At 42.3% G+C, this 16,669-nt stretch overlaps 1 protein-coding gene, 1 long non-coding RNA gene and 1 other non-coding gene across 3 annotated transcripts in view; 2 read left to right on the forward strand and 1 right to left on the reverse strand.

The window, feature by feature from the left end:
• Window positions 1–305: 305 nt before the first annotated feature.
• Window positions 306–16,669, forward strand: part of GIPC2 (GIPC PDZ domain containing family member 2) — a 100,287-nt gene continuing 83,923 nt past the window's right edge. The window contains exon 1 of the mRNA XM_004002102.6: window positions 306–622. Coding sequence (XP_004002151.1) covers window positions 383–622 — 240 coding nt within the window. The 5' untranslated portion in view covers window positions 306–382. The remainder of the gene's footprint in view (window positions 623–16,669) is intronic.
• LOC132659322 (uncharacterized) lies at window positions 3,429–7,633 on the reverse strand. Its single transcript, XR_009599624.1, has 2 exons — window positions 7,517–7,633; window positions 3,429–6,329 (listed from the first exon to the last, which is right to left on the reverse strand). It is a non-coding gene; the product is annotated as an uncharacterized LOC132659322 (long non-coding RNA).
• On the forward strand, window positions 14,401–14,473 carry TRNAG-CCC (transfer RNA glycine (anticodon CCC)). The gene has a single exon. It is a non-coding gene; the product is annotated as a tRNA-Gly (tRNA).

A 16,669-nucleotide genomic window follows, 5' to 3' on the forward strand; every position in this document is an offset into this window, starting at 1 on the left:
AAAGCACAGAATGCTTCCTTGTTTTCGGCATCCTGAATTCCCCTCAGGGCACCGGGTAGGGGTAGGGTCAGCAGCAGAGGCTGATAGCTTGATCTTTGTAGAAGTGGAAAGGCAGGCAACATTCCCTATGCTGAGGTCCAACTTTTCTTCTCGCAGATCCCTCCAGAGAGCTGGTGGCCGCTTCGCCTGCAGGTGCAGCTCCTCCCAGTGGAGGAGGGGCCCCTGACCAGACGGGCCCGGCCGAAGGGCCTCTGCTATTGGCTCAGCCCAGGTTGCACCTGCCTCGAGCGGGCGGGCCGCTGGGCACAAAGTCCAGGGGGCCGGCCAAGGAGGCAGCAGCCCGCTGGCAGCGCAGGTAGGCCGCCGCCCTCGGCCAGGCAAGATGCCCCTGGGGCTGCGGAGAAAAAAGAAATTCAACACCAAGGAGACCTCCCGACTGGTGGAGGGCGAGCATACGGATGCGGCTGTCCGCACTGTGCCCAGCCCTCCGGCGCCCGCTCGCAGGCTGGTTTTCCACACGCAGCTGGCCCACGGAAGCGCCACGGGCAGAGTGGAGAATTTCTCCAGTATCCAGGAGCTCTATGACAAAATCGCGGGCGTGTTTGAGATCCCTCCGTCCGAGGTAAGCGCCGCGCGCTGAAGCTCAGCATCTCCCACCCCTACTGCGCAGGCTAAAATTGGCTCCGGCTGCGCTTCCCCGATTCGGAGGTCGGAAAAGGGATGGGGGTCCCTCGTGAGCGCCGCAGGGGGAGCGAGAGGGTTTTACTGGGAAGGGAAAACAGCTATCCCAGGACCGGAGACAGTCACGTTCTCCAGGCTCAATCTGGCTTCTGGGAAACCCGGGACGACCTTTCTTCCTCATGCAAATAAATAGGCTCTAGTAGCCCCAGATTCAGCAGCTTCAGCGGCTTTCCAGCGTTGAGATCTGGTTGGTAAATTAACACCCTTCACTTTATCTGGACCTTGCCCTCCTGCTTCCTCTGCCGGGCTGAGATGGCCACGCTGAGGATCTCCAGGATTGAGGGGCTAGGTGATGCCAAACTAGGTGATGCCTTCCGGGTGATGCCAAACTGAGCCCCACTTTGTCCGTCATATGTCATGTCCAGCACCAACACTTTGGTGTTTCCAAGAAGATTATTATTCCAAGGGTGGAAAACTAAGAAAGTTATACTGAACTGCATGGGACTAGTTGACAGAAATTTCAGAGGGGTGAGCTTTACATTTGACACCGTATCCTTGAAAGGGGACTGAAATTTGCCTTAATTAGATTGATGGCATGTGTGCCAGGAACTGGAGTTTGTTATAGCTAGTTTCAGGAGACATTTATGTGACTTTTTATACTTAAGCTAACTGCAAATGCAGGTGTGAGAAGTTAGTCCAAGAAAGTATTTTGTCCACATTTCAAGGAGAAGCACAAGGTCTTGAAGCCCTGAAGGCTTCCCTCATTGCTTAGGGAGGAGATCCTGGTTCATCCCTGGGGGGCAAAGATCCCCTGGAGAAGGGAGTGGTTACTCACTCCAGTATTCTTGCCTGGAGAATTCCATGGACAGAGGAGCCTGACGGGCTACGGTCCTTGGGGTCGCAAAGAGTTAGACACGAACTGAGCAACTAACATTTTGTTGCCCTGAATTCTTGGGAGTACATAGAACTGTCTTGGGCTGTCTGTCCTTTAATGTTGTTTATCAGATCGGCTCAAGTGAAATCGAGGTAAAGACAAAATTCCAAGATGAGATGAAAGAGAGATTGAAGCTAACCTTTCAGGGTTCCCAGGCACTGAGGGACAAGCAAATCACAAGCCCATTCTGTGATGTTTCAGTTCACAAAGTACTCTTGCAGGAGTAATGTTCTTTGATTTTCTCTAGGAGAGGTAGGTCATTTGGATAGTTAAGTACAGGATTTGGAGACTGATAACCAGGCTGTGGATCCAGGTTCTACCAGTTACTAGCTGGGTGGCTTTGAACAAATTTAATTTCTCTCAATTTCAGCCATTTGTAAAATAGAGGTAAGAGCCTCTACCTTGAAGGGTTATTGTGAAGACTGGAGCGCATAGATAAACATCAGATTGCGTTGGCATATGGGCAGTGCTTTATATATAGTAACTATTAATAATATCGTTCATACTTAACAATTAAATGAGGAGGCTGAGGTAAGATGTGACTGGCCTTTGGCCATGGTCACATAACTAGTAACAAAAAGGCTGGGCCATTTAAACTTGGATCTTCTGGTTTCTAAGCTAAGTGAGCCTGTCAATTCTTAATTGACAACTTTAAACTTCTCTCCTGTAACTAGGGACTCCAGATTTATTTACTTTGCATTAAGTCTTCATCATCATAATGTGTTATTATTTTGAGCTCAAGATGCATGACTTTACTCAATCCACTTAATACCTGAGAAGTATTATTATTAGCTCAGCTTCGTAGATAGAAAACTTATGCTTTGAGGTTTAGAAAATTTTTAAAATTTGTGTTTCACAAACACAAATTACATGTGTTTGTGAGGTTGTTTTTTTGGCTGCCCTTCAAGGCATGTAGGATCTTAGTTTCCTGACCAGGGATTGAACCCATACCTGCTGCAGCAGAAACGTGAAATCAACTACTGGACCTCCAGGGAAGTCTCTAAAATCAGGGTTTTTCCTGGCTCCAAATTCCATGAGGTTATATTGCTTCCCACGTTTTCCAGAGTGTCTCTTGACAACCATGTTCAGCATTTTTGGTTTCCAATGCGCTGACTTGCATTAGAATTTCAAGACAAACAGTGGGTATTTTGATGTGTTTTATCAAAGTTCATAAATTTTTGTAACCCTAGGCATATATCTTAGTATGTTGTTGTTTTGTCATTAAGTTGTGTCTGACTCTTTGTGACCCCATGGGCTGTAGCTTGCTAGGCTCCTCTGTCCATGGGATTTCCCAGGCAAGAATACTGGAGTGGGTTGCCATTTCCTTCTCCAGAGGACCTTCCTGACACAGGGATTGAATCTGGGTCTCCTGCCTTGCATCTGAGCTACCAGGGAAGCCCCATATGTTAGTATGTTTATGTATATAAACAACGTTAATGCAGGTTTTCCATTTGGATTAAAAAGAGTTAAGTATATTCAGGATAAACTATATGTACCATCATAGTATATGTCAAAGTATTTTGATAGTTACTTTTAAAAATAATTAATTTTTGACTGTGCTGGGTCTTCATTGCTGCACGACTTTCTCTGGTTGTGGTGCATGGGCTTCTCATTCTGGTGGCTTCTCTTGTTGCAGGGCATGGGCTCAAGCTATGGGCTTCAGTAGTTGCAGTGCATGGGCTCAATAATTGCAGCACATAAGTTTAGTTGCCCTGTGGCATGTGGGATCTTTCTGGAACAGGGATGGAATTCATGTCTCCTGCATTGGCAGGTGAATTCTTAACCTCTGGACCATCAGGAAAGTCCTCAATAGTTACTTTTGAAACAAGTAATTTATTACAATAAAATGCACATCAGTGAGATCCATTTGTTATCCCATCCTCCCAGCAAGAGGAATAGTGGTATAAACTTAAGATGTCAGTGGGGAGGAAAACCTCCCAAAGAATTTCTCCCTTTTATATGATTATCTCAGAAGTCCTGCCTTTTCTCTATGGCTCTAAGGATACAAATAGCACTGTCTGAAGATTTGTACTTTCTCTGCTAAGGAAGAAAGGGAAGGCTTTGGCCTGACCTGATGGCAGGTGTAGCAGATCCAGGTGGATTTACTGGGAGTCTATAATGTGCTCCTGGCTGTGCCAGGCATGTAAGTCTACATGGTGGTCATCCCATCCTTGCCATCGCACTGAGGCAAGATTATTTTCATTTTGCCATTGAGCTAAGTGAGGCTCTGAGAAGCCAAGCAGCTTGCCTAGAGTCACGGGACTGACATGGGGGTGGAGTTGGGATTCGAAATGTTTCCTGGTTCCAAGTTCACTACATAGCCGCCATGGGATTCTCAGTAACTTCATTTGGATTCCAAATACAAACCAGCAAAACTTCTTTTGTAAACAAATGATCTTTTCAAGTAAAGCCTCAGACTCAACCACAAAAATACTTACTGCCTCAGAAAGAGGCTGTTGTGAATCTGATAATTATGGATTTCACCTATTTCCTGGTTCCTGAAGGAGGAAGCTAACGAAAGCTATGGGCTGCTTGCAGGGTGCAGTCTGTAATCATTACCTTGAAACAGATGGCCAATTATGCAAAAAAAAAAAAAATCTTACAGCTGATATCATTTTTCTAAACAGCTAAATGAGCAATTCAGTAAAGAGAAAAAAGAAAATCTCATCTAAAAGAACAGTTAACTCATAAATACGGGGACACTCTTACAAAAAGTTTAACACCATCTTTTAAAATATTCAGGATTCATTTGAGTTGGTCACTACACTCTTGAGCTGTGGTCATAAAACGTGTTGAAAGGCATTTTGATTATCTGAACCACTGTAATTGTTTGAGAAGCAGTTTGTGTCTTGATGTGTTTTCTTAATTCTCTATTATGTGGAAAGATTGTAGGAAAAGAGTGAATTTGAAAGCTATTCAGAAATAAATTTTGTCAAATGCTTTACATATCCAGAAACTGAAACCTCTAAAGATTTCTGAAATGATTAACTTTGATTTAGTTATATTAGTTTGTATGTGATGTATAATACTAAGTAATTTGTCGATTGAATGGGTCAAGCAAATACAGCCCCTTGTCTCTCAATACTTAAAGCAGTCAAATACAACAATGTACTTGGGAAGCAGAAAAGGCAAAAATTGTGATTTTTAATTTCAAGCTGTATATTCAATATGCAATCATGCTATTTGTCTTAAAAAATGAAGAACTTTTTCTTGTCACCTGCTCCCATACCTCACACTGTTACCCCATTTCTCCTTAATAACAAAACTCAAAATTTGCTATCTCCAGTGAGATAACATTTCATATCTCATTTCTCTGATCAAGACTGATAGCTCCTCATCTTACTTGGAGCAAAAGTCAACATCCAATGATGGTTACACGCCTTGGGGCCACTCTGTCATCATTGCTCTTTATGCTCCAGCCAGCATGGCCTCCTGGCTAGTCCTTGAACTCTAGAGCCTTAGGGCTTTTGCCTCTTTCCCAGAATCTATCCCTCCTTAGCAGAATGCTCTTCTGTTTTTGTTTTCTTGGCCAGATACCACCCAGTTTGAGGGATCCTAGTTCCTTGACCAGGATCAAACCTGCACCCTCAGCAGTGAAAGCTCAGAGTCCTAACCAGTGGACCACCAGAGAATTCCCAGAATGCTCTTCCTTAAGTTGGCTCTAACATCGCCTTCTCACTGAGTCTGGTACTGATCGTTTCATTTAAAATTACAGCGCCCCTAAAAAAAAGGGACCAAAACTCCTAAATTATAGCACCTCCTGTTCCCTTCAGCACTTAATTTCCTCCGTTGATACTAACATCCTATGTATATTTAATTTGTCTTTTTCCTTTCCCATATACTACAGTATAAGCTCCACAAAGAATTTTGTCTATTTTGTTTTCTGATACAGCCCACAAGGGCCTAGAATTGTACCTGAAATATAGTTGGAGTTCAAAATATGTTGAATAAAAGATTCTTCATGAAAATACGGTATTTAAAATCCTGAATCTTTAGCATAAAGCTTTAGTGCTGATTACAATACTGGTATCTTATGTATGTGCTAATTTTTTTTTTAATACTATAGTGTGAGGAAAGAAACTAGCCTTTGAGGGGGTTAGGCATGAGGAGCATCACTCGTATCTTGACTAGGGAGTAGTAAGAGGGTGAAATATGAAGACTGAGTTAAGTCGCTCAGTGCGACTCTTTGCGACCCTGTGGACTGTAGCCCATCAGGCTCCTCCATCCATGGGATTCTCGAGGCAAGAATACTGAAGTGGGTTGCCATTTCCTTCGCCAGAGGATCTTCCTGACCCAGGGATCGGACCCAGGGATCGAACCCAGGTCTCCCGCATTAGAGGCAGACGCTTTAACCTCTGAGCCACCAGGGAAGCCTAAGGGTGAAATATGAAGACTGAGAAGCTAAGTAAAAATGACTTGGATCCAATGTTTACATGTCCACAAATTCCAGAAATTGCAAAGCTGGAATCTCTGTTTGTAAGTAGAATGCTTCCTAAGTAAGTTACAGTGTATGGGGTGCTGTCAGCTTCCAGAAACTGAAACTGCTTGCTTTTCTCAACTTGCTGACGCCAGCCCTGAGCCCCTATGGAAGTCAATATTCTGTCATCGTGGCACTTTCTGGAGACTGTGAACAGTGATGCAAACTTGATCATTTCCCAGCAATGCAGATAACTGGCAAGTTGAACAGTGTCTTTCTGGTTCCCATATGAGAAATCTAGAAAGATAGAACAAAATGGGGCTCATTGACTTGTATACTGCTCTCCTAGGAAAAACAGTAAAAACACAGGTAAATGAAGGAATTGGGAGTTTGGTGTGTACTTTATCATTGAGATCTGAGGATTATGAAGCAATCCCAACAAGACTGAGCAGAAAGAGTGTGAGAAAGAGAAAGTCAGCTCCTGACATCTGGGAGCTGACCTGACACTCGCAGGCAGGTCGTGATGGTTTCATGTTGGACATGATAATTTCACAGAACATCAGGATCAGAAGGGACCATTCTGTGACTGTGATGGGTCAGACAGAAATAAGACTACTCTGTAATCATGTCTGAACAGAGACAAAAATGCAAACATTGTCCATACCACAAAAATAGTCAGACATCCCCTTGCCTTGACTAGTATAATTGACTGAAGCTGCTTTTACCAACCACAGCTTTACTTTTGACAGCTTTTCCCACCTTGTATGGCTGGATGGCATCACGGACTCGATGGATGTGAGTCTGAGTGAACTCCGGGAGATGGTGATGGACAGGGAGGCCTGGCGTGCTGTGATTCATGGGGTCGCAAAGAGTCAGACACGATTGAGCGACTGAACTGAACTGAACTGAACTGAGTATGTTTACTAGGATATTGAGTCATAGATTTGGCCCTACTTCCTGACAGCAAGTCCAAGCTGCCCTAACATCACCTGACACAAGCCCAAATCTTTTCTAATACCCTCCTACTCAGACTCTCCCCACAGTTCTCCATGGTGTGCTGTCTCCTTTGTGGCAAGGGACAATAAACTAGAAATGAGAATTCCTGGTGGCTTTTGACTGGAAGGCATTGACAGTGGCCTATTACAACCCAGATTCTAAAGGGGCACCCTGAATATGATTTCCCTGATTCCACCCATCCTTTATTTTTTTTTCTTTTAAAAGTTTTTTGGTCATGCCACACAGTGTGTAGGACCTTAGTCCCCTGACCAGGCATCGAACCATTGCCCCTGCACAGGAAGTGGGGGTCTTAACCACTGGACTGCCAGGAACTGTCCCACACCCATCCTCTATTTTAATATTGATGCTCTGATCATACCAGTCTCAAAAAACTACAGGGCTCCCGTTACTGTCTTATTCCTTTCAGGCTGCTATAAAAAAGTAACACCAACTGGGTAGCTTATAAAAAACAAAAGCTTACTACTCACGCTTCTGGAGGATGGGAATCAGGTGCCAGCGTAGTCACCTCTGCAGGCTCAGTTTCCTAGTTCATCCCCAGCACCTCATTTCTGTGTCCTCACTTGGTGAAAAGGGCTAAGGATCTCTCTGGAGCCTCTGTGATCAGGCACTAATCCCATTTATGAGAGAGCTCCACCCTCACAATTTGAGCAACACCCAAAAACCCCACCTATTGACACTAGGATTTCAATGTTTGAATTTTAGGGGAGGGAAGATAAACATTCAGACCAGGGCACTTACAAATAACCCCTGCCAGCCAAATGTTTTCTAGTCTGGCCTGCCTGTCTAGAGTCCTGCCTTGTGCGTTCTTAAGTCTCATGTCCTAACAACCTTTTTAGTCCAGAATGTTTAACTGTTTAAGTCCTCTGTGCCTTTTCTCTTGATGTTCTCACTTTTTTGTTCTGATATCTCTTACTCACCTCTCGAGTCTCAACCGTCACCTCCTTGAAGAAGCCTTCTTTGTGAATCTGTCAACCTAGCCATGTTTAATACCCACAACTGCATCTTTTAACATAGCATTAGCACATTGAATTTAGTTACTTCCCTATCTCTTACTGAGGGCTGGGAGGATTTTTTTTTTTTTTCTTAAAATCTCATTTTCAGCGTTGCTAGATGGCTTAGATGCTCCATTAAAGTTTAATAAATAAAAGTCGATGATGGAAGACATATGTATATGTCGAAGAGATTCATTTTGCTGTACACCTGAAACTAACACAACATTGTACATCAACTGCACCCCAATAAAAATTTTAAAAATTAGATGATGAATCCAGTAGGAGATGAAGCTGAAGATGTAGACAGTAGTGAGCTTATAAATGTCCTTAAAGCTGTATAGGTTTTATTCTGTAGGCAATAAGAATAACTCAAGTGTTTTTCAGCAGAGGAATGATCCCTGGCTGGTGTTTTATCAAGTTGAAACACAACTGACTATTCATTTGCTGTGTTTTCTTCATAAAGTTTGGTTTAAGTCAAATAGGATGGTATTTTCTGGAACTGCACAGTACTATCTGAGAAGTTCTAAATATACTACAATCATTATGTGTGCTCACTATGCCTATTGAGCATCAGCCTTGGCTTTATATGAAGAATGCAAGCAAAAACAAAGAAACAACCCCGCCCCCCGCCAAGAGCTGTAACTCATTTTGAGAAGTGGGATGTTACTCTCACCAGACTGTCCTATAGACCTCATTGCTATGAGGAGGATAAGAAATGGGTTTAAGATTGTTGCTCTGTGTTCTGGAGATCCTCTGAAGTAGGTGTGTAAACAACTGTAGAATCAAGTCTGAACCCCTCCCCAAGCCTCTGCTACCTCATTGACAGATGGTGGCCCCTTTACCATCCCTCCCCTGCTCCCACCCCTCCAGACATCCTGAATGCATGTGGGAGTCTCTTGCAGGTGGTAAGAGATGGACACACTCAGGTTACCTTGGACAATGTGTATGTATTTGTTAGGACATACAGGGAGGTGAGGAAGCCCAGAATCACCTCTGTAGCTGGACTGTCCAGTTCCGTAGACTGCTGGAATATCACTCATGCTTGTCCGGGTGAAAGCAGTAACTTTAGACTCTGGGAAGCCAAGAGCAAGTCCTTTACCTTCCCTCTCGGCCACTCTCACCCCACTTCTTACTCTTTCATTTTAAAATTTTATTTATCTGTCTACTTTTTATCTGTTTTGGCCGTGCGGGGTCTTTGTTGCTTTGCACAGGCTTTCTCTAGTTGTGGCGCGTGTGGGCTACTCTTAGTTGTGGTGTGAGGACTTCTCATCGCAGTGGCTTCTCTTGTGACTGAGCACAGGCTCTAGGTGCGTGGGCTTCAGTAGTTGTAGCACTCCGGCTTCATAGTTGAGGTGAGGGGGCTCAGTTGTGGTGCACAAGCTTAGTTGCCCTGCGGCATGTGGAATCTTCCTGGACCAGGGGTCAAACACATGTCTCCCACTTTGGCAGGCACATTCTTATCCACTGAGCCAGCAGGAAGTCCCTCTTACTCTGTTCTTGACTCTTCTCTTGTCCTTTGATTTTGCTCCTTTAAGGCCCTTATTGCCTCCTCTTTGTGTCTTTGAGTTTTGGCCTCTGTATTTGTGTTCCACTCTGTCTCAAACCTGAGCTGCTTGAGAATGAGTTTCTGTTGGTGAGTCAGGGTACAGGACGGGTGGGGCAAAGGTGGCCTGTGGATCAGTGCTCGTCTCTGGTCCAGTGTAGGTCCTGTGGTACAAAGGCAGGTGAACAGCAGATAAGGAGTACTGTTGGAGAGGACACTGCGGAGAATATGTAGCCCGAGACTTCTTGATTTAGGGGCGTTGCGGATATCTTCCACGGCTTGTACAGAACATGAGACTATTCTTAGTTCTCTGACTTTTATCTATTGTTCTTCCCTTTACCTGGAAACATTTCCGTGATTCTTTCCCCATTTACGCTGTTAAAAGATACACTGAGCCTTATTAAAATTGAGTATATTTGAACAAAAATTGATTTGGGCAGCAGCAAAAATGAGAAGGGGTTACGGAGTGCTCTGCCAACAGGAGACAGAGGCAAGGTTTTTTAAAGAGGAGTGTGTACATGCATGCTCAGTTGTGCGCGACTCTTTGCAACCCTATGGACTGTAGCCCACCAAGCTCCCCTGTCCATGGAATTTTCCAGGCTAGAATACTGGAGTGGGTTGCCATTTCCCACTTCAGGGGATCTTCCTCATCCAGGAATCAAATCTGCGTCTCTTGCATCTTCTGTATTGGCAGGTGGATTCTTAACTGCTGTGCCACCTGGCAAGCCCAATTTGGTTATATGTGTATATATATCTTTTCTTTTTCAGATTATTTTCCCATATAGGTTATCACAAAGTATTGAATAGAATTCCCTATGCTATACATAGGTTCTTATTAATTATTTTATATATAGTAGTATGCGTATGTTAAACCCAAACTCCTAATTTATCCCTTTCCCTTCCCCTATCTTCCCTCTTCGGTAACCAAGATGAAGTGTTTTAAATTCAATAAAAATCTTGGGAAATAGAATGCCATGTATATGATTCAGTAAGGTACAGTAATATGAATTCAAATAAAATTTTAGGAGCTAAGACATTTTCTGCTTTTGTGACATCAAATATGTTTCTTAGATACTTGGGATTGTGGTATCACACAAGTTCTTTTGTAGTTACCTCAAAACTTTTTAGATATAAACATGAGAGCTATAATCAATATATAAGATATATTCCTAATCCAGCCTGTCTCATCTCTTTACCTCCTCTTCAGTGTTATTAATTACAAGCTACCTTCCCTTCCATTTGTTGGCTCTTAGTTAATGAGCCAGAGAAGGCAATGGCACCCCACTCCAGTACTCTTGCCTGGAGAATCCCATGGACGGAGGAGCCTGGTAGGCTGCAGTCCATGGGGTCGCTAAGAGTCGAACAAGACTGAGCGACTTCCCTTTCACTTTTCACTTTCATGCATTGGAGAAGGAAATGGCAACCCATTCCAGTGTTCTTGCCTGGAGAATCCCAGGGACGGGGGAGCCTGGTGGGCTGCTGTCTACGTGGTCACACAGAGTCGGACACAACTGAAGCAACTTAGCGGCAGCAGCAGCACTTAATGAGCATATCTGTGTTTGGTCAAAGGCCACCAAAGGAAAATGGTTTCTGTGGTTTTGTTTTATTCATTCACTAAATCTCCAAGTAGAACTAACTCTCTGAAGCAGAAGTCCACAGTGGAGCTACATAGTAAATGTTATTTAAAACCAATTTTTAATTTAATTGAAAAAATAATATATGTACTTAGTGGAAAGGGTATCCACATTTTTTGGGGGAGGAGGGTAAGTGGGAACCATAGTTCCCTAGTTCTCTTTCCCCAGAAGCATCTGGCTTGGCCATTTTTTTGACCATCTTTATAGAAAAATAAAATTTGTGAATTTATAAGTATATGTGTGAAAGTAAATGCATATCTATGTGGATGTAAACCTCCTTTCTACTTTTAACCAAATTAGGAGCATACAATATATCTGTTCTGTACAGTTGGTAGTAGCAGAAGCAAAAAAGCGGACCTAACACTGAAGCCTGGGGATGACAGGAGTCCCTGCCGTCTCTTCAGGGTCACAGAGGGCCATCAGAGTGTCACTCATGTCAGGGTCGCAGAGGGCCATCAGGGTGTCACTCATGTCAGGAGAGCTGACATTGTGTCTTTAATGGCAATGAGCCAATTTTTACTAATTTCTAAGAAGCCTGTCTTCTGAAAATGTTTCCTGTACTTTTGCTTCCCTGTGTCTCCTTATGATAAACCCCTATCACCTGACACAACCAGAGGTATTCATTTTTTTAAAAAATTGAAGTATGGTTGATACACAGCATTATGTTTCAGGTATACAACACAGTGATTCACAATTTTTAAGGTATGTTCCATTTTTAGTTATTATAAAATATTGGCTATCTTCCTGGTGTTTTACAATGTATCCTTATAGATTATTTTTTATATATAGTAGTTTGTATCTCTTAATCCCCTATCCCTATCTTTCTCTCCCTCCTTCCCTCTCTCTACAGGTAACTACTAGTTTGTCCTCTATATCTGTGAGCCTGTTCTTTTTTTTTCTTTTCTTTACTAACTAGTTTATTGTACTTTTTTTAGAGTCCACATATAGGTGATATCATATAGCATTTCTTTTTTTTCTGTCTGACTTGTTTCATGTAGTGTGATACCCTCCAGGTCTATCCATGTTGCTGAAGTGGCAAAATTTTATTCTTTATGGCTGAGTAGTGTTCCACTGTATGTACATACCACATCACCTTTATCTATTCACATTTAGGTTGTTTACATTTTTGGCAATTGTAATTAATGCTTCTGTGAATTTGGGTGTACATCTAAAGGTGTTCCTTGAAACTATTTATTCAATAAAGCAACTGATAAGTACTTTTGGGCTAGATACTTGCTGAGGTGAAGAAAAGAGGAAGCCAACTGAGAATGGATGACTGTCACTGTTTCTCTGTATTGTGATCCAAAAACTGCTTTCTTTTCTTACTGTCTTAGAAACTCCAGCTTTTCTGTTTGGGGTATACTGAGTACTCTGAAGTTTTGGTGATTAAAATGTGGAGTAGGAAGTTGAAGCTTGCTGCTGCTGCTAAGTCACTTCAGTCGTGTCCGACTCTCTGCAACCCCGTAGACGGTAGCCCACCAGGCTCCCTCGTCCCTGGGATTCTCCAGGCAAGAACACTGGAGTGGGTTGCCATTTCCTTCTCTAATGCATGAAAGTGAAAAGTGAAAGTGAAGTCGCTCGCTCGTGTCCGACTTAGCGACCTCATGGACTGCAGCCCACCAGGCTCCTCCGTCCATGGGATTTTCCAGGCAAGAGTGCTGGAGTGGGGTGCCGTTGGACATGGCTAATACCAGGGAGGTCCTATGGCTTCTACAGATAAGTGAAAGGGTAGAAAGGATCTTAGATCTTGTCAGTGATAGACTATTTGCCTTTTAGGGATGTATTTGGCTCCAGTTAGTAGTGGCTAAGAGGCTCAAGAACACTAGCACTCCAGAAAGTGCATCTGCTATTGTATGAAAATCTCCGTGGAGATAATCAAAGCACAGTAGAGGAAAAGTTCCAACCTTAAAAAAAAAAGGCTAAAATCTAGGATCTATATTTCAGTCTGTAAAAGTAACAGGTTCTTAAGTTACAGTGTTAACTTTAAGTGGTCTTCAAGGGATACACAGTAACAAGATTGAAGAAATGATAATTCTGCATCCATTCTTGGAACAATTTGCTTAGCCATATAGTGTATTAAGTAGTAGTGTTTGTGTGATTGGCGTTAACAACCTGTTCTTCATGATCTAGGGCCAGAATGTAACTTGAACCTTCTCACATCTGATACTAACAATGTGTTCTGGGTATAGTTAAGTATTAGGTACTGGTCATGATTTGTTACTCCCTTTCTCCTTTCGTATTCTTTATGCTTCCTGCTTCCTATCTTAATTTTCCTGCCTTTTTGTAAAGGTAAGTGGGGGAGGGAAGCACAGCTTGAGCATTAAGGGAGTTACTGTTGAACACCTATCATTACTACTTAACCTGTGCTATTTTGTCTGAAAAAGCAGTTCTTAACAGCACCCCCAGAAATGACTGTGTTTGATAGGTGAGGCAATTGTAGCTCAGAACAAAAATAAACTGCTCAAATCATGTAGTCCAAAGAGATATCTTTTATCGTATGTTTGTCAAACTCCCAGCTCATGCTCTTTCCTTTATACAAGTAGTTCTTAACCTTACTGGACCCAAAGTTCCCCTGTAATAACAAATATTTTGTGGCATCACTTTTACTTATCCTGAAATAAATATTTAAACAATAACATCTACCTATGTATATAAAACTTTAAAAATTAATATATTCCTTAACAGTAGTACTAGAAACAAATATGGATTTCAATGCAAATACTTGGGGAAACTGTATTAGAAGACATAATGAAGCAGTCAGTTGCTTGTATCTACACTTAATAGCTAATAAATATAAATTTAAAAAGAATAGAACAATAGGAATAAGACATGAATATTTTGATTCTATGTTATCTTTTGCTCTCTAAATATTTGTAGATATTCATAGAACTATATAATGTAACAATAATAGGAGCAGCTGATATGTTTTATGTTAAATTCAAATAATATGGACAACACTGCTGTCCGTGACTTGACTTTCTGAGATGATGAACAACTCTTGATAAGGTTCTATGCAAATCAGAAAGGCTTTCCTTGGTTTACGTGGTGATTGCAGTCCAGGAAAACTCATAACAAAGCCTACTTTATCTGTAACACAGAGGATCTAGGTTTTAATCATTATGTATATATTCTCTTCCTGACATGAATCTCTAGTAGGACATTTGAAAATCATGCAGGGGACTTCCCTGGTGGTCCAGTAGCTAAGACTCTGTACTCCCAATGCAGGGGGCCCAGGTTCAATCCCTGGTCAGGGAACTAGATCCTGCATGCAACTAAGATTCAGCACAGCCAAAAAGGAAAAAAAAAAAAAAAAGAGAGAGAGAGAAAATCATGCAGAATGCCAAACAGCTCTTCACTGAGCTGAACCTCTCTGAGGTTAGAGTTCATGCAGCATCCTTAACTCATCCTCTACCTCTCCCAGGGCCAGTGGTGTCACATAATCATTGTCACAACCAAAAAAGCTCCCACAACATTTCAAACAGTTCTCCACTGTCAATTCACAACCACCCACTGGCAACATTGCTTTATGCCAGTTTGCTTGAGGTTAAGCACTTGCTCTGTGTGGTGAAGCTAGGCAGTAAAGGAGGGGGCGGTGGGCAAAATGGGAAAGCAACAGGAAGGGAAAAACAGAAAAATCCTCCTGTTTTACATTTTTAGTTTTAGGATCAGTCTTATAGGATTGTAATTATACGGAGTGAAACATGGATGGTTAATTTGTGAGATTCCAAGCTTTTGCAATAGCTTAAAGCTACATATCTGCTGTGGCTATTTCACAGGCTTGTAGGATCCTGTGATAGTCAGGGTGGCATGACAGCAATGCTTTAGGTCAGTCTAATGGGGAGGTGCTTTCTGGGTAGGATGGTGTGCCCTGAGTTTGGTGCCTAGAGATGCCACTTGAGGAGCTTCAATTTTCTCACCTGGGAAACTGAGTAATGGAATCGAACCTGGAAAATATACAAATAATGCCTGCCTTATAGGAGTGTTGTTAGAACTGAATGACATAGCATATTAGGTATCGAGAACAATGATTCAATATATGTTAGTTCTCATTCCTTCTTTTCCTCAAAAAAGATGCTTTTTAGGCAATTTTTGACTAATCTTTTGTAATTTTTCCCTTTTAATTTTTCTATTCTAGACATGTACAATTTCATTCTCCTACTTTTTGCCTAATCCCAGAAAGTGTGGAAAGCAAATTTAAAAGTTTGTCTCTATACATGATCCTTAAACTAAGCTATCTCAGTGTGGAATTCTATGTTACGGTAACTAACGTGGACTCTGAGAAGGGCTTCTTCAATAAAGTTTAGTGTAAATCTAGTAAACTATTTCAGTCAACAAAAATCTCAGTTAAACTTGAAATATTAAATATATTAATTTATTCAGAATTATTTTGCATTGTATTATCAATGCTTATTTCTCTTGAGCCAAAAATAACTCTGTAGGAATACCCATATTTCTTTTTGTCATATCTCTAGACATACCTGTGACAGAATTTTCCTCAGCGTGGAATTCTAAATTATTCTACTCTGTTTTCCCACAGAACACTTAGAGCTCATTTTCAACTCTCCCCACACTTGTTAAGACTCATAGGATCTTAATTGTGCTTCAATCATGGACACTGACTTCCAAGAAGCTTCTTACCCAGCTTCTGGGTAAGATTTCTTTGGTGCTAAAGGATAGAGGAAGAACTCTACCATTACTTTACTTCAACATGCAAATCATGTTTTTCCTTTTATCTCATGTTGTCTGGTCTTATCATCCTGAAAAGGAAGCCTGCTTATTTGATCAGCTTAATAGAAGAAGTATTATAAATAGATGGCCAGGGAACTTATATTTCCTACCCAGACACTTCACAGAGTGAAAAGGAAGATATTAATAATTACTCTGGGACAACAGGGGTAAACTAGGACTCAGAGTCCCTCTAATTATAGAAAAGGAAAAAAAAAAAAAAGGTGACATGAGAAAGTTTATTGTACATTTGCTAATTAAGCACCCACAAGTCAAGCCAGTTTCCTGGGCGGTAAGGAAGGTTTTGAATGGTAGGCATTTGGGGGCGGAGCGGGGAGAGGAGGTTGTAGGGATAAAAATAGAAGCAGATAGTGAAGGTACCGTGTCAGCACTAAGCTTGAAGCCAGGAGACTCTGGTACTGCCTGTCCTGCCTCTGGCTTGGTGACACATTCCTGGGAGTTGAGGACGGAACCCTGCAGCAGCCTGCCAGCTTCTTCGGGAAGCTTCCTGGCCCTGCGGGGTCCTCCTCCCCTCTTCTCTAACTCCTCCCTCTGCCCCAGTCCCGGGAGTCCCACGGGCAGGAAGGGCAGGAATGTTGGCCAGCTGAGGGTGGGAAGAAGTTGCTTCGTGAGGGGGCGGGGTGGGAGCGGGTCATAAACAACTCTGGAGCAAAGGTGAGAGGCTCTAGCTGGGGTTGTGACTAAGTGTCTCCGATGCTATGACAG

This window comes from Ovis aries, chromosome 1, assembly GCF_016772045.2.
Source record: "Ovis aries strain OAR_USU_Benz2616 breed Rambouillet chromosome 1, ARS-UI_Ramb_v3.0, whole genome shotgun sequence".
Lineage (NCBI taxonomy): Eukaryota > Metazoa > Chordata > Mammalia > Artiodactyla > Bovidae > Ovis > Ovis aries.